General features: G+C 45.0%; 1 protein-coding gene across 4 annotated transcripts; it reads right to left on the bottom strand.

The window, feature by feature from the left end:
• Window positions 1-3649: 3649 nt before the first annotated feature.
• Window positions 3650-15625, bottom strand: CCR9 (C-C motif chemokine receptor 9). 4 transcript variants are annotated; one of them, XM_029071071.1, is made up of 4 exons: window positions 15463-15625; window positions 12944-13030; window positions 10970-11024; window positions 6020-7337 (listed from the first exon to the last, which is right to left on the bottom strand). In XM_029071071.1, exons 3-4 carry the CDS (start codon window positions 10996-10998, stop codon window positions 6248-6250), a joined length of 1119 nt encoding a protein of 372 aa, XP_028926904.1. In that variant the 5' UTR covers window positions 10999-11024; window positions 12944-13030; window positions 15463-15625; the 3' UTR covers window positions 6020-6247. The 4 variants fall into 4 exon arrangements, 3 of the variants coding, with proteins under 3 accessions (XP_028926904.1, XP_028926902.1, XP_028926903.1); XR_003761579.1 differs by lacking the exons at window positions 6020-7337; window positions 12944-13030 and adding an exon at window positions 3650-3951; XM_029071069.1 differs by lacking the exon at window positions 12944-13030.
• Between the last annotated feature and the right edge of the window lie 456 nt (window positions 15626-16081).

Below are 16081 nucleotides of genomic sequence, written 5' to 3'. Positions count from 1 at the left end.
TTTTCTCCTTTTCTCCTGCTTCCCAAATTTCAACCTGCTTTCAAAGTATTTTACAGCATGGTCTCAATAGAAACTAAGAACAGTACTGAAATAAGAGGGGAAAAAATCCAAATTGGATAATTGTGAAACAATACGAGGTGCAAATGTCTGTTTTTATCCCTCCGAATGCATTCTGGGTTGCCTTCCAGAGGGAAACTGAGGCCAAAGGAATGCCAGTGGGTCTGGTGTTTGCTCCAGCAATTGGGCCTTGCTCCTCTAATGTCTGGGTAAATGTGACGTTGGGGGTTGGAGGTTTAAAATCCCACAAGAATTCAAGGAGCTTGAAGCTCATACATAATATGAGAAGCAGCGTCACGCAGTGGATAGAGCACGGGCCGGGGAGTCAGAAGGTCATGGTTCTAATCCCGACTCTGCCACTTGTCTGCTATGGGACCCTGGGCAAGTCCCTTCACTTCTCTGTGCCTCAGTTACCTCATCTGGAAAATGGGGATCGAGACTGTGAGCCCCACGTGGGACAGGGACTGTGTCCAACCCGATTTGCTTGTATCCACCCCAGCGCTTAGTAGAGTGCCTGGCATGCAGTAAGCGCTTAACAAATACCATAATTATTATTATTAACATGGACTACCGAGCACGCTCGAGCAGATGCATCTTACAAAGTTAAAATGCAGAAGGCCTAGCATTTTCAAACCCTTTCCGGGGACCAACAGAAGACTTGCACCGTGCAGAGCTAGGGAACAAGATAAGATAAAGGTGGACCACCAAGAATGTCAGGTGAGCACCCCAAGGGAGCCTGGAATAGCAGCACCCTGAACTGATGTAAGTCCACCCCTTCACAGTGAAGTAGGAATTGCCGTTCTTCTTTCTGTTCCTTTTAAGCCAGGAATACAGTCTGCCTAACACTCTCCCTAACACTCAGAGCCCTGCAGATCTCTGCCATCCCTACCCCCACGCTGTTTCAACATTTGTCCATCCTTCCCGCAACTAAACTCTCTCTCTCTGAGATACTCACGATTGCCAACCCTGAAGGGTAATTGGGTCCTTCCGCTCCTACTCCATCCACTAGGAAATCCTACTGAACAAGATTGGCAAGGGAGATTCTTGGCTAGCAATGACACAATGCCATCAGTGGGTTTGAGGATCCACACATTTGAAGTCTCAAATACGACGAGCCACACTGTTGATAGGTAACCTTCCTTCCCCTCTTTCCCCCTCTCTTTAATCCTGTCGGTATATGCAGTCCTATACCTAATCCTAGTCTTTATCCAGCCATTAATCATAACCTCAGTGCTTATCCTAATCATAGCCAAAGTATGAACTAGCTAGCTAACCTCATCTCCAACCATAGGCCTAACCCAGCTTTAACCCTAGCTTTCGGGATTCTATCTCGGCAACTTTTCACAATCCGTTTCCAAGGCTGCCGTGTTTCTTACTGTGCTAGTTCTTGGTCAGTTGGTTTTCCATAAATGGCATACCATTTCAATGTGAAGAAATGGGTCAGAAACTCATTCATTCAATTGGTCAAGTTTACCCAGAAGGGCCTCCAATACGTTGAAAAGGGTGAGGTTGAACAGAGAGTAAAGCGAGAGGTGAGCAGATTTTGCAAAATGGGAAAGCAGGGAGGGAAAGGAATATGGGGCACTCTCCCGAGTCAAAATACTGGAAAACAGGAAAATTTCCATAAGTTATAATGTCTGATAATTACTCCATCCATCACCCAAACTGCAATTTCTAAAGATGGAGAGCGCTGTATACATTCTCTGTCAGCAATTGACAGAACACCCCCTTGGGTGCTCCCTTAAGGGTCCGAGAGAGGGAGAAGGGACAAATTGTTTACAAAGGAAACAGGCCTCTAAATAAGGGGATGTAGTCATTCCCATTGAGGGGACTTTTTTGTGATCACTCCTGGGCAGACTTCCCAAGTCTGGAGACTCTTCTCATGGTGGTGGGGATAGGGTGGTTACTGGCCGGACTCAAGAATACTGGATGGACAACTCTTTTCCAGTTTCTCCCCCTTCCTCCCCCAAAGTAGACCGGTCGACGGAGGATAGAGGGGCTGAAAACCAGACGAAGGACCTCCTTCAGAGGGAGCATCTGGATAGAGCTGAACCTGAGATTTCTCCACCAACAGGGCTCTTCCTAATGAGGGGCAGTGATTCTTTTTGCCAGAGACGTTAAGGATGGTGAGTGAAGACTTCCCCGTACAGAAAGAAGAGAACTTTTCAGAAGGCCAAGAATCAGGCTAACTTTTTTGACCCAAAATTAGACACAACTGCAATAAAGCGGAAGCAGCAAAGCGTTTATTGGAATAGAGAATCAGTACGAAGAGATTAAGTATTCTATATTTAATGCTCTATGGTTAACATAATTCTTCAAGGTTAAGATAGTGAAAAGATAAAATAATCAAAACCAGCAATAGCTCAGAAGTATAGCTTTCAAAATTGGCCTTTGGATCACTGTGGGCAGGGAACGTGTCTACCGTCCCAAACACTTAGTACAGTGCTCTGCAAACAGCAAGTGCTTAATGAATATCATTGATGAGGTTGTCGATGATGGTCATTATACGTATAGCAAGTTATCCCCATAGCTTCATCCGGACCACTGATCTTCTCCAATGCTGCTCGGACCCCTGATGGCTAGAGGGGACAGTGGAAGGAGGCTCCCCGCCCCAAACAGTGAACAGTAGGAAATCCTGATACAAACGCCTCCCATATTCACAAGTGGCCCCATTCATATCTACAAGATCGAGTGACCTCTGACTCCAGCCTTTCTAATACAGCACTTACAAAATAACCATTTTTTTCTACTTAGCAAAGGACTATATACCCCTATGGCATAGTGGATGGAGAACGGGCCTGGGAGTAAGAAGGTCATGGGTTCTAATGCCGGCTCCGCCACTTGTCTGCTGTGTGACCTTAGGCAAATCACTTCACTTCTCTGGGCCTCAGTTACCACATCTGTAAAATGGGAATCGAGACTGTGAAACTCATGTGGGATAGGGACTGTGTCCAGTCCAATTAGCTTGTATCCACCCCAGCATGACTGTGTCCAATCCAATTAGCTTGTATCCACCCCAGCATTTAGTACAGTGCCTGGCACCCCATTAGAGCTTAAAAATACCATTATTATTATTGTTATTATTATTATTATCATCACTATTACCATCTTCCCTCAGTGCTCCTCTTTCATTAGCATGGCCAGATTTGCTAAAGCAGAAATCAGGATGTTGAATTCCTGGCCCATCACTCACCTCACTGCAGTTTCAAAGGACAACCTTATTATAAATGATAGTATTTGTGAGATTTGTTAAGCATTTACTATTTGCAAGCAATGGGCTAAGTTCTGGGGTAGAGACCATACAGTCGGATCAGACACAGCCTCTGTCTCACATGGCGCTCACACTCTAAGTGGGAGGGAGAGCAGGTATTTAATCCCCACTTTCCAAGTGAGGAAACAAAGCACAGATCACTTAATTGAGTTGCCCAAGGCCACAGGCGGGGAAGTGGCTGGTGTGGGATTAGAATCCAAGTCTCCTGACTCGTCTTGGGCTCTTTCCGTGGATCACACTGCCTCTCCACTTCATCATCATTATCATCATCAATGCTATTTATTGAGCGCTTACTGGATTCAATGTACCATTCTAAGCGCTTGAGAGGGGGCAGTTCAATAGAGTGTTGCCCACAATGAGCTTACAGTCTAGAGGGGGAGACAGACATTACTTCACTGCCTTCCCGTCGCAGATGGCTGTGGTTGTGTCCCCTCGTTCATACCCCCTTAATGCTTGTCTCTGTTTTTCGGTACCTGTGTGTGTGGTTAAGCATGTGTCTGGTGGGAGGAGAAAAGAAGTGAGGCCGCAGATCTCCCTCCTCAGGCGGTGTAACAAGAGAGGTTGGTTCTTTCTTTCTGCCCACTTCCTGCTGTGGCAGAAGGTAAAACTTCAAAGTCAGCAATCTGGGGAGCAAGGGCAGATTTTGAGGGAAAATGTCAAGTCGTCCAAATAATCGTTCCAGTCCTACATCCTAGATTTAAAAACTTGAAGGCTCTGTGTTGTTCTGAGGACTTTTCCCAAGACCCTGGAACAGCCATGGAGTCAACCCTGCTCACCACCGAAACCCTCCTCAGTGTGAACACTCTCACCAAGGAGGTGGGTACAACATCCCCCTTTCCCCCCGAACACACACTCACACGCCACTCATAGCTACGAGGGCACGGATAATCTGCTTCGCAGATGATCTGCACCCATAAAACTGAGAGTTTTCTGTTTATAAAGAGGCTATTCCTTGAATTTTCTCCTGGTTATTCACAGGAACTCCTTCAGCCTGAACTCCTTACAGCCTGGCTGCATGAAACAACGCTTCTCCTCCTCCCTGCCCGCCACTTCCCCCCACCCCCCATATATCCAATTCAGTTTTGCAGAGGCCAAAGTTGTTGTCTGCTGTGTTACCTTGGGGAAGCCATTTCACTTCTCTGGGCCTGAAGTTACCTCATCTGTAAAATGGGGAGTAAAGCTGGGAGCCCTATGTGGGATGGGGCCTGGATCCAACCCGATTTGCTTGTATTCCCACCCCTCCAGCACTTAGTACAGTGCCTAACGCATAGTAAGCACTTAACAAATAGCACTACTATTATCATTATTATTATTAGAGCAGGTTGATTTTGAGTCCGCAGGGAGCCATTAACCTGGGGCATTCTCTTTGGGGCATTAATGGTCAGGTTAATGGCTCCCTGCGGACTTAAAATCAACCTACTCTAATTACCTTTTGGTTTTCCTCTTCCCTTCAGCAGAATAGATATATTCTGTAGGGAGAGGAGGTAAGGGGAAAAAAGTCTTGATGGAAAAGAGGGTGAAATTATTGGACAAAATGAGGTTTTGGATTATCTGAAGATTTTAACTATCTATACTATCCTATTCCCCTCCAGTCTCACGTAGAGTTGACTATGAATAGCATAGTGGAAAGAAATGGTAAGAGTGACTCTTTTAAAAAGCAAATATTTGTGGATAAAGTATTATTTTTACCTTTGATGTTTAACTTATATGTTTCATCCATATATATAGTGGATGAAACAAAGTTGCCAAATAATCAAAGAAAAGATGAAATTATGTTGGTGGCATTAAATGCTCCCCCCAGACTGCAGCCATTCCTTACGTTTCTTCCTGATTGATTACCACAGGGGTAAAAACCTGAGAAATGTACAAGCATCCAGTTCTGCTCTGATGCAAAGTTCATTGTTCTAACATTAAGGATTAAGGAAAATCACATTGAAAGGACTCATTCCAGAGTTGTATAAAAACCTGTATTCTGGCAGAAATGAGTGTAATTAATTAAATCCCGGAGGGCAAAAGTGGCAAAAGGAGAAACAGGCACCAAGAGAATGGACTGAAACCTGCTCATTAAGGAGAAAGAATGGTCTAGTGGGAAGAGCGCACATTTAAGCTGCCTAAAGGGGTGGCTACCTGGCTTCACCTGGCCTCTGAAACCTCACACTTGGCTGCTTTGAGATTAAAATGACATCACTAATATTAAAGTGATTTGGAAAATGATAAAACACTATTAAAATTCAAAGTTCTGGAGCCAGAACCAAGCTGCCAAGAAAAAAAAAAGCAACCAAAGAAATTCCCTGATGCTTAGCAGTCACTGGAAACTAGAAGCAGAGCAGTTCAGAAAAGAACTAAAGTCTCAAGGTCTACATGGAGGTAGTTTTAACATCAGCTAGTTTGGGTAGTTACTAGGTGGAACATCACGACCACCGACCAGCAATATCCAACTAGCGGCAATAATCTAAATGTGGCAGGTAAGTGCTTACTATGTGCCAAGCACTGAAATACGCACTGAGCTTGTTGCAAAATAATCTAATCCTGGCTCCGCCACTTGTCAACTGTGTGACTCTGTGCAAGTCACTTCACTTCTCTATGCCTCATTTCCCTCATCTGTAAAATGGGGATTAATACTGTGAGCCCCATGTGGGACAACCTGATTCCCTTGTATCTCTCCCCCCACCCCCCGGCCCCCACCCCCGCGCTTAGAACAGTGCTTGGCACATAGTAAGCGCTTAACAAATGCCATCATTATTATAATCAGATCGGACACAGACTCTCTCACTCACGGGGTTCCAAGGCCTTAACCCACGTTACTTTACAGTACCCAAAAGCGACGTTTTTCATTAATGTTTCATTCTATTCCCCTGCTTGGGTTTCCTGCCAGATGTGAGGTGGGAAGTTCTGAAGCTCGGTGAGTGAGAGGACCCCTTAAAGGGACAGTGCCCCGGATGTTGTTTCCAACAGCGTGGAGCTCAGTCCCTTTCCTTCCCTCCACGTTGAGGTCTTTCTGATGCACCCCAGTTTCTTCAGGACTTTTCGGAGATCCTGGCGGAACTTCTCGCCCACAAACACGTAGACAACTGGGTTCAGGCAGCTGTGGAAGAATGCCAAGGTCTGGGTGATCTGGAAACCTATGTCGAGTTTAGTAGAGAGGGCACAGCTGGAGATAAATGCCCTGTCTTCACTAGGCTTAAAGGTAGCAATAGTCTTCACCAGGAGAAGGCTGTTGAACGGGAACTGGGAGAGGATAAAAACGATGAGGACGGCGATGGCCACCTTGAAGGCTCTGTGCTTGGATGACCTCTTGGTTTGAAGCAGGGTGTGGATGATGGTGGCATAACAACAAACCATGACCAGGAGGGGAAGGAAGAACCCCAGAATGAATCTCAGCATCATGAATGAGGCCTTGAGCATGGTAGTTCCGTCGTCAGGGTAAACCACGGTGCAGGTCATCACATCATTCGTCTCCGTGGCTTGGCTGAAGGTGAGTTCCGGGATGCAGAGAGCCGTGGCCACCATCCAGATGCAGAGGCAAATCACTTTGCTGTAAACGACCCTTTTCTGCTTCCAGCTAAAAGCTCTCGTGGCTTGGACGATCACAATGTGCCGGTCCATGCCGATGCAAGTGAGAAGAAGCATGGAGCTGTAGAAGTTCATTTGGTACATGCTGTTGACCAGTTTACACGTGGTATTCTGGAACTTCCACTGGTCAGCGGCTGCAACCGCCCAGAAGGGGAGAGTGAAGAGAAAGAGGAGATCTGCAATTGCCAGATTCAGGAGGAACATGTCCGTCATGGTCTTCATCTGGCTACAGTACCAGTAGACCAAAATCACCAGACTGTTCCCTAAAATGCCCGCGGTGAACACAGTCCAGTAGAGTGGGGGGATGAAATTTTTTGCAAAGAGCCTGACATTAGATTTCTCACAGAAGACATTTTCAGTGATGTTATAGTAGTAATCATCCAGAGAAGTTGTGAATTCAGAATCGTCTCCATCGATAGCGCTAAGAAATGATGACCTGCAAGAGGGGTACATCCCAGATAGGATTAGCCAAGGAAATTGGACGACGAGCCCCGTGTGGGGCACGGGAACTGTGCCTGACCTGATTACTTTGTATCCGCCTCGGCGCTCATTACAGCGATTAGCACGTAGTAAACACTTAACCCAATAAAATGATTAAATTATTTCCGAGATTGACAATGGCAAAAAAAGGAAGCCTAAGAGGGGTTCCGCCTGGAGGCAGAGAGGGGGACTAAATGATCCCTCAAGGATCCTTCCAACTTTGGGATTCGGTGCTGAGGACCAAAGAAATCTTTTAGGGTAATATTTTCCACTTGGGCCGTTAGGAGGAGAAAGCCACACAGAGCCCTCCCCTAAAAACCCCCAATCTGAAACTAAGATGATGTGTGGTTGAGGTGCAAAGCAGAGGGGGGACTGAGAGGCTCCACGTGACTTGGATGGAATCAGCTTCATCTGGTAAGAGCCAAGACCCTAACCCTTCTCTTTGCGTGGAAAGTCGCCGGAATGGAGAGGAAGCAGGGAATGGAGCTGGAGCTGGTATCTTCCAGATCAGGGCAGGGCATGAGGGCTCGTAACAAGGCCGGGCTTTCTTTGGGTCTCGAGCCGACTGATTTTTGTGGGGTCATTACTGTAACTCACTTCGACTACTTCTATTCACTACTTCCCTCTCCCAGTGAGTCTAGGGATTCTGGGGCAGGACTCGAGGATGAGCAGTGAGCCCTGAAGTGCAAGGGAGGAAATTACTTTTCCTCAAAGACCATGTTAACTTTTACCATGTTTTGTGTAAGAATGTGGGAAGGGTAGAAAGTGTTGTGAGAAAATGGATTCTTAACAGAATCAGAGGTCTCAGCTCGTACTGCCCATTTCTCTTTCTCTCCACCCCTTGACCAAGTCACACGTGGTTTTGACCCTTTCAGCATTCCACAGTGGCTAGACCAGCAGGAGGGAATTCAGTAGGGAAGGAAAACCACATGGGATGGAGCTGAGAGGGCTGATGGCCGAAGGGAAGGGGTTCCAGAGATGTTAACGGAACATATATGCAGCTGAGTCTTAGATACTCTAGTTTTGGCCTTTATCCCTAGGTTTCTTAATGAACTGCACAGTTTCGATCATTTACTGCTAGGAGTCATAGCTTGGCTTTAAAAAAGAATGTATGTGGTTAGAAGATGAATCTGTTGCTTCAGTTTTAGGAATTACATCAGGGTAAATTAGAATCTTGGCATTTTCGTCTGGTGAGATAGACCAGGATTTTCACTAGTAATAAGTTCAGTGGATATTACATGGCACGTTGCCATCCTCCATCTTCCATTTAGATATGGAGGATTCTATAAGAGTTGAACGAACCTCACAAATGGATTTAAGTCAATAAAGATGTAAAGAGATAACCCTCATCTACTCTGCTTTTTTTATATATACATCAAAATGACACCCTCCAAAAGGATCTACATGAAAAGCGATTCAGAAGAATTCAGTGTCCGCTGTAGAGTGGGTTTCCCCCCTCTTAATTTCCACCGAGAATGACTGTTTACCATCAAAGGAGATCTCATCTGCTTGAGCTACACAACCGGGGAACTGTTATCTCTTCCTTGTGTTCAAACTGACTGCGGTGTGAGAGTCTACAAGCTAACCGCAATGCCAGTAGATACTAAGAGAAAACTAAGCCTGTGTAATCGTAACACCTTTACTATGGGACAAGTGATTTAGGAAGGCTTCGTGATGCTCTTTAATAAGAACTTAAAACTCATAGGTGAGACAACAATCAAGGTTGTGAGAGGACTGGAGGGTAGAAAACAATTATTTGTGGGACAATCTCATATTCATGTACCTGTTTCTTGTTTTGGAATTCTCTACCCACCCCCAGTCTGATTTCTTCAGTGAGATAAATGGAAAGCTTAGGTGGAGGCTGATAAGGGACCTGCCATTACGATTTTTTCACTTTTTTGTGGTATTTGTTAAGTACTTACCATATGTCAAACTCTGTTCTAAGTACTGGGGTGGTTACAAATTAATCAGGCTAGATAGAGTCCCCATCCCACATGGGATGCACAGTCAAGGAGGAAGGAGAACAGGTAGAGAATCCCCATTTTGAAGTTATGGAAACTGAGGCCCAGAGAAGTTAAGTGACTTACCCAGGTCACACGGCAGGCAAGCGGCAGAGCCAGGATTAGAACCCAGGTCCTCTGGTGGCTCCCAGACCCGTGCCTTATCCACTAGGCCCGCTGCTTCCCAGCTGGGGAAAGGAGAGGACCCTGTGGGGCTGGACCTCTGTGGTTCAGGGTGACTAAGGATAACAACTCCAACCAAGAGTTCGTATGACTCGAGCATGTTTAACTGTGCTTCCTTATGGTTAGATTCCGGCCCTTCCTCCCCACTCCTTGACCCCCTGCCCTGTCCTTTCCCCTCCCTCCACTGCAGTGAGTAACTACTACTGTCATTTACCATGAAAAGCAAGAGTCCTGGGCAGCCAAATTCACATCCACTATTAAGACAAATCATTAACCTTCAGATCTGAGGAAAGAGAGGCAATTTAGCTAGGCTGGGTCTTTGTTGACTGTAGAAATCATAGACAACCCAAACATTCTGCAGGAAGTTTGAACCAGATAGAAACTAACACTTGGTGTAGTGAGTAGGACTGATAGTTCCAGCCGCAGTAAAAAGAAAAGTAGAGCACAAGAGGCAAGGTACCCTAATGGAAAGACTGCGAATCTAGGAGTCAGAGGATCTGGCTTCTAGTTCCAGCTTTGCCCCTGATGTCCTGAGTGACCTCGGGCAGGTCACATAACTCCCCCATACTTCAGTTTCCTCATCTGTGAATTGGGATGGTAAGTCCTGTCTCTGCCTTACAGAGAAGGTCGTGAAGACAAAATGTGGTAACCGATGAGAAAATGCTTTGGAAAAATTAATTTTCAACAAATTCAAAGTATAATTGGTAGGTTACCGCTAAGTATTACCAAACTGTAAATGTAGTGAGGTTTGATGACCATTGCAGACTGGCTGTTAGAGCGAGGGAACCACTAGAGACTTGGTTTTCAAATAACCGTTTATAATGCGGGTAGAAGACTAAACAGTGTGGTTTTTTTTTCCTTCAGGTATTTACCACTTTCTTAGAAAAGGATTTCTGCGTATATTTTTAATGTAGCTCTTTGCTTATAGCACTGTCCAAAAAGCATAAGAAGGCTGTGTGAGAAATATAGCATGTGAAATAATTTGATCTTTTAAGGATTTAACTTGTGTGGCTTCTTTCTATTTCACTTCTTTTCCTATACTCGTTTGTCAACCTCCTGTCCCTTCTCTTTTATGGTATCTGCACTTCTGAATTACTCAGGTGGTTTTTTTCATTCCTACGGTTCTCTACTGTCTTTGTCTAGCTTTCAAAGTAAACACTTCTGATACTTTCTTATTCTGTAGAGTGTATCAGATTGTTTTTGTGACCGCTTCTCATTTATGAAGCTTACGTTCTGAGGCATGGTCTGAAATACAATTTTGGAAAAGACATGACTCTGGTTAGACATTTATCTCTGATAAATTGTGATTAAAAACAAATAGGGAAAGCAACTCAAAGATGATAGAGGAGTCAAAAGAGGAAATGAAGAAAATCATGTTTTTGCTTAAGACTCTGGCTGAACTTACCATGAAATCAGTTTTGTTGAATCAGCCATCACCTAGTTTAGAGACAAGTTCAGCCCTAGCAGAGAAAAATTGGATACATTAAGAACAAACAACCAGTAGAGATTTCTACCTTGTAAAGAGTTAGTATTGCACATTCATAAATATCTTACCAAACAAAAAATAAAATTAATTTTGAAAGTGGCAGTGGAACAAAATCACAGCATTTTAAAAGCAGATAGAACTTCTCCAAGTTTTAATTTCAGGGAACCCTTGGCTTTTTCTATTCAGCTAATTCAGGTCAGAGTCCTGTACACGGACCTATGAAGGAATTTTTATCACTTTGTTAAGCTCTCCTCTCCTACAGGCATTTACTTCCTGCCCTCATTTGCATTTAATTCTTTTGATGTTAATTTCATATTCTGAGGAGAGATTTAATAAAGGGATGGCATTGCTAGGCAATTCAAAGACTTTCTAGGTTGACCCTAAATGATGCACAGAAATCAGCTGCCCCCGAAACCTTGAGCGGTCTTTTTTGTCACGACCGTAACCGGAGATAAGGCCCATCGCCTTTATTCGTGTTTTTCCTCTCTCCAGAAATGCAACATAATGATCAATGTGAGCCTCTAAATATGCCTTTAATGAGCCCAAGGCAGAATTAGTCCAACATGCCCCTGGGACCCACAGTGAAATCTGAAAAAACCTCTACTTTTGTAACACACAGTGGGGGAGACAAGCCAAAAACCTCTTTTATGTCAGCTATTCTTCAGACTCTGTTTCCTCATCAGGCTAGCAAGTTGGTATTGCCAAGTATCCCCAAGTCAGAGAATAACTGAATTCCTTGGGAGCCTTCCTTCCAAGATCTCCAAGCCTTTTATAGCATCTTTTCCCAGGATCCCAAGAGTTGGGCAGAGGTACTCATCTCTGCTTTGCTCCAGGGGAATGTGGAAAACCCAAGTAATGAAACAACTTACGTGAATATGGCTCTCCTCTTTCCCACTCTGGCCTGGGGATTGTCTCAAAGCTCCTCTGTGCAATAGTCTCAAGTGATATGAACTCCTAGACTGCTGGAACATTTATTTCGAACTCAGCGTGAGTAAGCGCTCAAGGAACAGAACTCATTGTAGGAAGTTGCCCCCTGTTTTTTGTTTTTGTTTCTGTGGGACAGCTGTTCGAGCACATCCTCAAGTTGCTCATGTGATAAATAGCATGCTCTTCTGGATCATCTCTGTGTAGACTAAATTTGATGGTAACCCCAAAAGGGAATAGATGATCCTCGTGACTGCCGAAAAACCATTCGAATTTCTCCAGCATTATTTCCAGGAGGAGACGTGAGGGTCAGAGGCTTGTGAGCCTCAGAGATGTTCCATAATGCATTTTTTTCTCGAGATTTGATTAATAACGTAGCTTCAGATCAAAGTCTCCATTTGCTTGGCTGTGTCACACTACGGGACAGCATTTTAAATACACTCTAGAAGACTTGAATCATCCACAATCCCCCTGACGGGTGACTCTAAGAGAAAATGCTGGGAGAACCTCCCTTTGGGTTGGAAAACTAGTGTTCTTGCTCTAAAATGGGCAGTGTGCAGAAAGGTGGAAGTCGCTCTGCTTTGGTTGGTTTTGATTTTCATCTCCCTGGGAGTTGAGTGATTTAGGTTTAGGAGCTTCTCTTGCAGCAGTGATGTGAAGATCAATCAGATGCTATTTGAAAAGGGAGCCTTACGATCTCCCTTTAGGAAGAACTGACTTGGATTTGAGGTAGTATGGCATCATTGTGGAAAATATAACCCCCGGATAGCCAAGTTCTAGATTCTGAAAGTTGCTGATACATGAGATTCTTTTTCTTCCCTTCAGCAAGTTTTTTAAACTCACCAAAACCACAATGCAGACTCTACCTATGTACTGAGTCAGTGTACGTCAAATTGCTCGGAAAGGAATTGGGCTAAATTTACTGCTGTACAGTATACTGGGCATGGCTCTTTGAAAGTATCATCTTACCAGCATTTTAGTCTCAAACTGTGCTTCAGGTGTTTCAGGTGTCTTTTTCCTTTGATTCAAGAGGAAGAAACACCTCCCGGGTTAGTCCTGAATATATTATAATGAAATAGGTTAAGAACTAGAGTACCTTCACGGTATTATTAGCAAGTCTGTTTCTGTAATGTGAAAAATCTGCCTTCCCTTAGACAAATGATCGACAGGACTGTGTTCCAGGGACCATCTTAATTCTAAATAGACTGAGCTCTCTGTGTTGATGTGTCTTGAGGCACTGGAATCTAATGTCTCGGAGTTTATAGGGAAGAGCCGCACTTCACTCCTCTTTATCACTTAGAAGATGTCCATTAGATGCCCTGTCCCCCTGCTACCTATCCTAGCTTTCTTTCCCACTTCAACCCAGCCCACACCCTTCACTCCTCTACCGCCAACTTTTTGATCTCATCTCTCTTGATGTCGACCTCCCACCTGAAATTTCCCCTGCCTCTCCCAACCCTCCTCCACTACTCTTCCCATGTTCAAAGGCCTTCCAAAATCATATCTCCTCTATCAGCTCTCATCTCCCCATCCTCTTTTTCCTCCCTTCTGCATCATCTATGCATCCAGCACTCAGTACAGTGCCTGGCACATTGTAGGCGCTTAACAAATACCATCATTATCATGATTATCATTGAGTCTGTACTCCCTCGGCACTTCTGAGCTCACCCCCACCCCCTACAGAACTTATGTACATATAAATCCTTATACTCTATTCCCTCCAACTAATCAATCAATTGAAGGTATTGATTGAACGCTTACCACGTGCAGAGTGCAGTATAAAGTGCTTGGGAGAGTACAATATAATAGAATTGATAGGCACAATTCCTGCCCACAGGGAGTTTACAGTCTACAGGGGAAGACAGCCATTAAAATAAAGTAGAGATGGGGGAAATAGTGGAATATAAAGTTGTTTCCAGAAATATTTTGGGGCTGGGATATCAAAGTGCTTAAAGGTTTAACTCCACGTGCAGAGTCGACACAGAGGGGAGGGTGGATGGGGCAAAGAGAGCTTAGTCTGGGAAGGCCTCTTGGAGGAGATGTGATTTTAGAAAGGTTTTGAAGGTCGGGAAAGTGGTGGACTGTTGGATATGAAGGGCAAGGGAGTTTCGGGCCTGAGGAAAACAGCATGGTGTAGAGGATGGAGCACAGGCCTGGGAGTCGGAAGGTCATGGGTTCTGACCCCGGCTCTGCCGCTTGTCTGCTGTATGGCCTTGGGCAAGTCACTTCACTTCTCCGTGCCTCAGTAACCTCATCTGTAAAATGGGACTTGAGACTGTGAGGCCACATGGGACAGGGACTGTGTCCAACCCGATTGGCTTGTAATCACCCCAGAGCTGGTGCCAGACAGCAAGGTCACAGAGGTCACACAGCAGACAAGGGGTAGAGCCGGGATTAGAACTCATGACCTTCCGACTCCCAGGCCCGTGCTCTGTCCACCAAGCCATGTTGCTGCTGTACTTTCTCAGGTGCTTAGTCCGGGGCTCTGCACACAGTAAGCGCTCAATAAATACCATTGACTAAAAAATCTTAGGCATAAAGTGGCCTGATGACCCATAATAATTGCAGAACACCAATCAAAGTCATTAAGCATTGAGTCTTTTGCTAATCTAAAAACAGGAATAAAGGATTAAAGCACCAGATTTAAGACATAAATCAGTAATCCAGTTCTCAGATCTGTCTCTCTCCTTGATTTACTGTTTGACTTTGAGCATTCTCTCTGTGCCTTTAGTTCTTCCACCCGCACAAACGAGGCATGCTCAACCTGACCGGTAAGGTTGCTTTGAAGTCTTTGGAAGACTGGAAAAAAATCCAAGGTAGTTTTCTCATGAAAATGACACCCCATTTTAATGAAAATCTGAAGAAGAAAAGAGTCATGCTTTGGTTAGAGAGAGGGCTTTAATTCATCAAGCATAGCCCCGTGGAAAGAGCCTGGGCTTGAGAGTCGATGGACCTGGGTTCCAATCCCAACCCTGCTGTTTGTCTGCTGTGTTACCTTAGGCAAATCGCTTTACTTCTCTGTGCCTCAGTTATCTCAACTGTAAAATAGGGGTTAAATCCTCCTCCCTCCAGTGTCGACTGTGAGCCCTTCATGTCCAACCTGACTGGTTTATATCTATCCCACTGCTTAGAACAGTGCTTGGCATATAGTAAGTGCTTAACGAGTACCAGAAACAGAACAAAAAACCAGCCCGATGGGAGGAAGAATGAAAAAGCATAAGAGCGCTTGCCGTACAAAGATCACAGATTTCATCTGCTTCTCCCAACACCTTCCTTAAGATCAGTAATTCTAATGTAGAGGAGGGAAAAGTGTAAAAGCGGTCTTTCCCAATACTGCAGTATCATTTAACTTCTGCTAGAACTTGGGGATGTCTTTATTTTGCTTTTGTAATCTAAATTCTCCAACCTCCTCTTGAGTCCAAACCTTCTGCTTGAGGGGTAGGGGAGAAGAGGCTGACAGGTCAGAGGCAGTGAAACGAAGAACTCACCAGAGTCAGAATGCAGGTGCCAGTCACAGGAGTAGTTCCAGACAGAACAGAGCTCCTCCAGCTCTCGCGGATTTCGGGAGTCTGAGCCCTTTCGGTTCTAGTAACTGCAGAGGAGGCCCCGAGCCCTGCCTCCAAAATTTGCTTGCTCTTATTCTTCACTGTGTTCTGGGAGGACACCTGCTCTCTCTAATTCAGAGAAAACAAAACCCACCTTTATCTTTCAACGTGACCTACTGACTCAGAGGGGTGGGAGGGAGGGTTGGGGGATGGGCTGGCAGAGGGTGTTCATAATAATGATAATGTTGGTATTTGTTAAGCGCTTACTATGTGCAGAGCACTGTTCTAAGCGCTGGGGTAGGTGCAGGGGAATCAGGTTGTCCCACGTGAGGCTCACAGATAATCCCCATTTTACAGATGAGGTAACTGAGGCACAGAGAAGTGAAGTGACTTGCCCTCAGTCACACAGCTGCCAAGTGGCAGAGCCAGGATTCGAACCCATGACCTCTGACTCCCGAGCCCGGCCTCTTTCCACTGAGCCACGCTGCATCCTAAGGAGGGTGTTGATCCTAATGGAAGTAGCTGCGAACTTGCAACAAACAGAAAGGGACTGCAAACCTCA

This window comes from Ornithorhynchus anatinus, chromosome 8 (genome assembly GCF_004115215.2).
Source record: "Ornithorhynchus anatinus isolate Pmale09 chromosome 8, mOrnAna1.pri.v4, whole genome shotgun sequence".
Taxonomy (NCBI): Eukaryota; Metazoa; Chordata; class Mammalia; order Monotremata; family Ornithorhynchidae; genus Ornithorhynchus; species Ornithorhynchus anatinus.
This window is presented reverse-complemented; position numbering and strand designations above follow the sequence as displayed.

Coding starts and splice junctions, on each gene's coding strand:
- CCR9 (XM_029071071.1), bottom strand. CDS start 10,998: ATGGCTGATTCAACAAAACTGATTTCATG. Junction 7,338..10,969: donor TCAACAAAACTGATTTCATG/GTAAGTTCAGCC, acceptor CCCCTCTTGCAG/GTCATCATTTCTTAGCGCTA.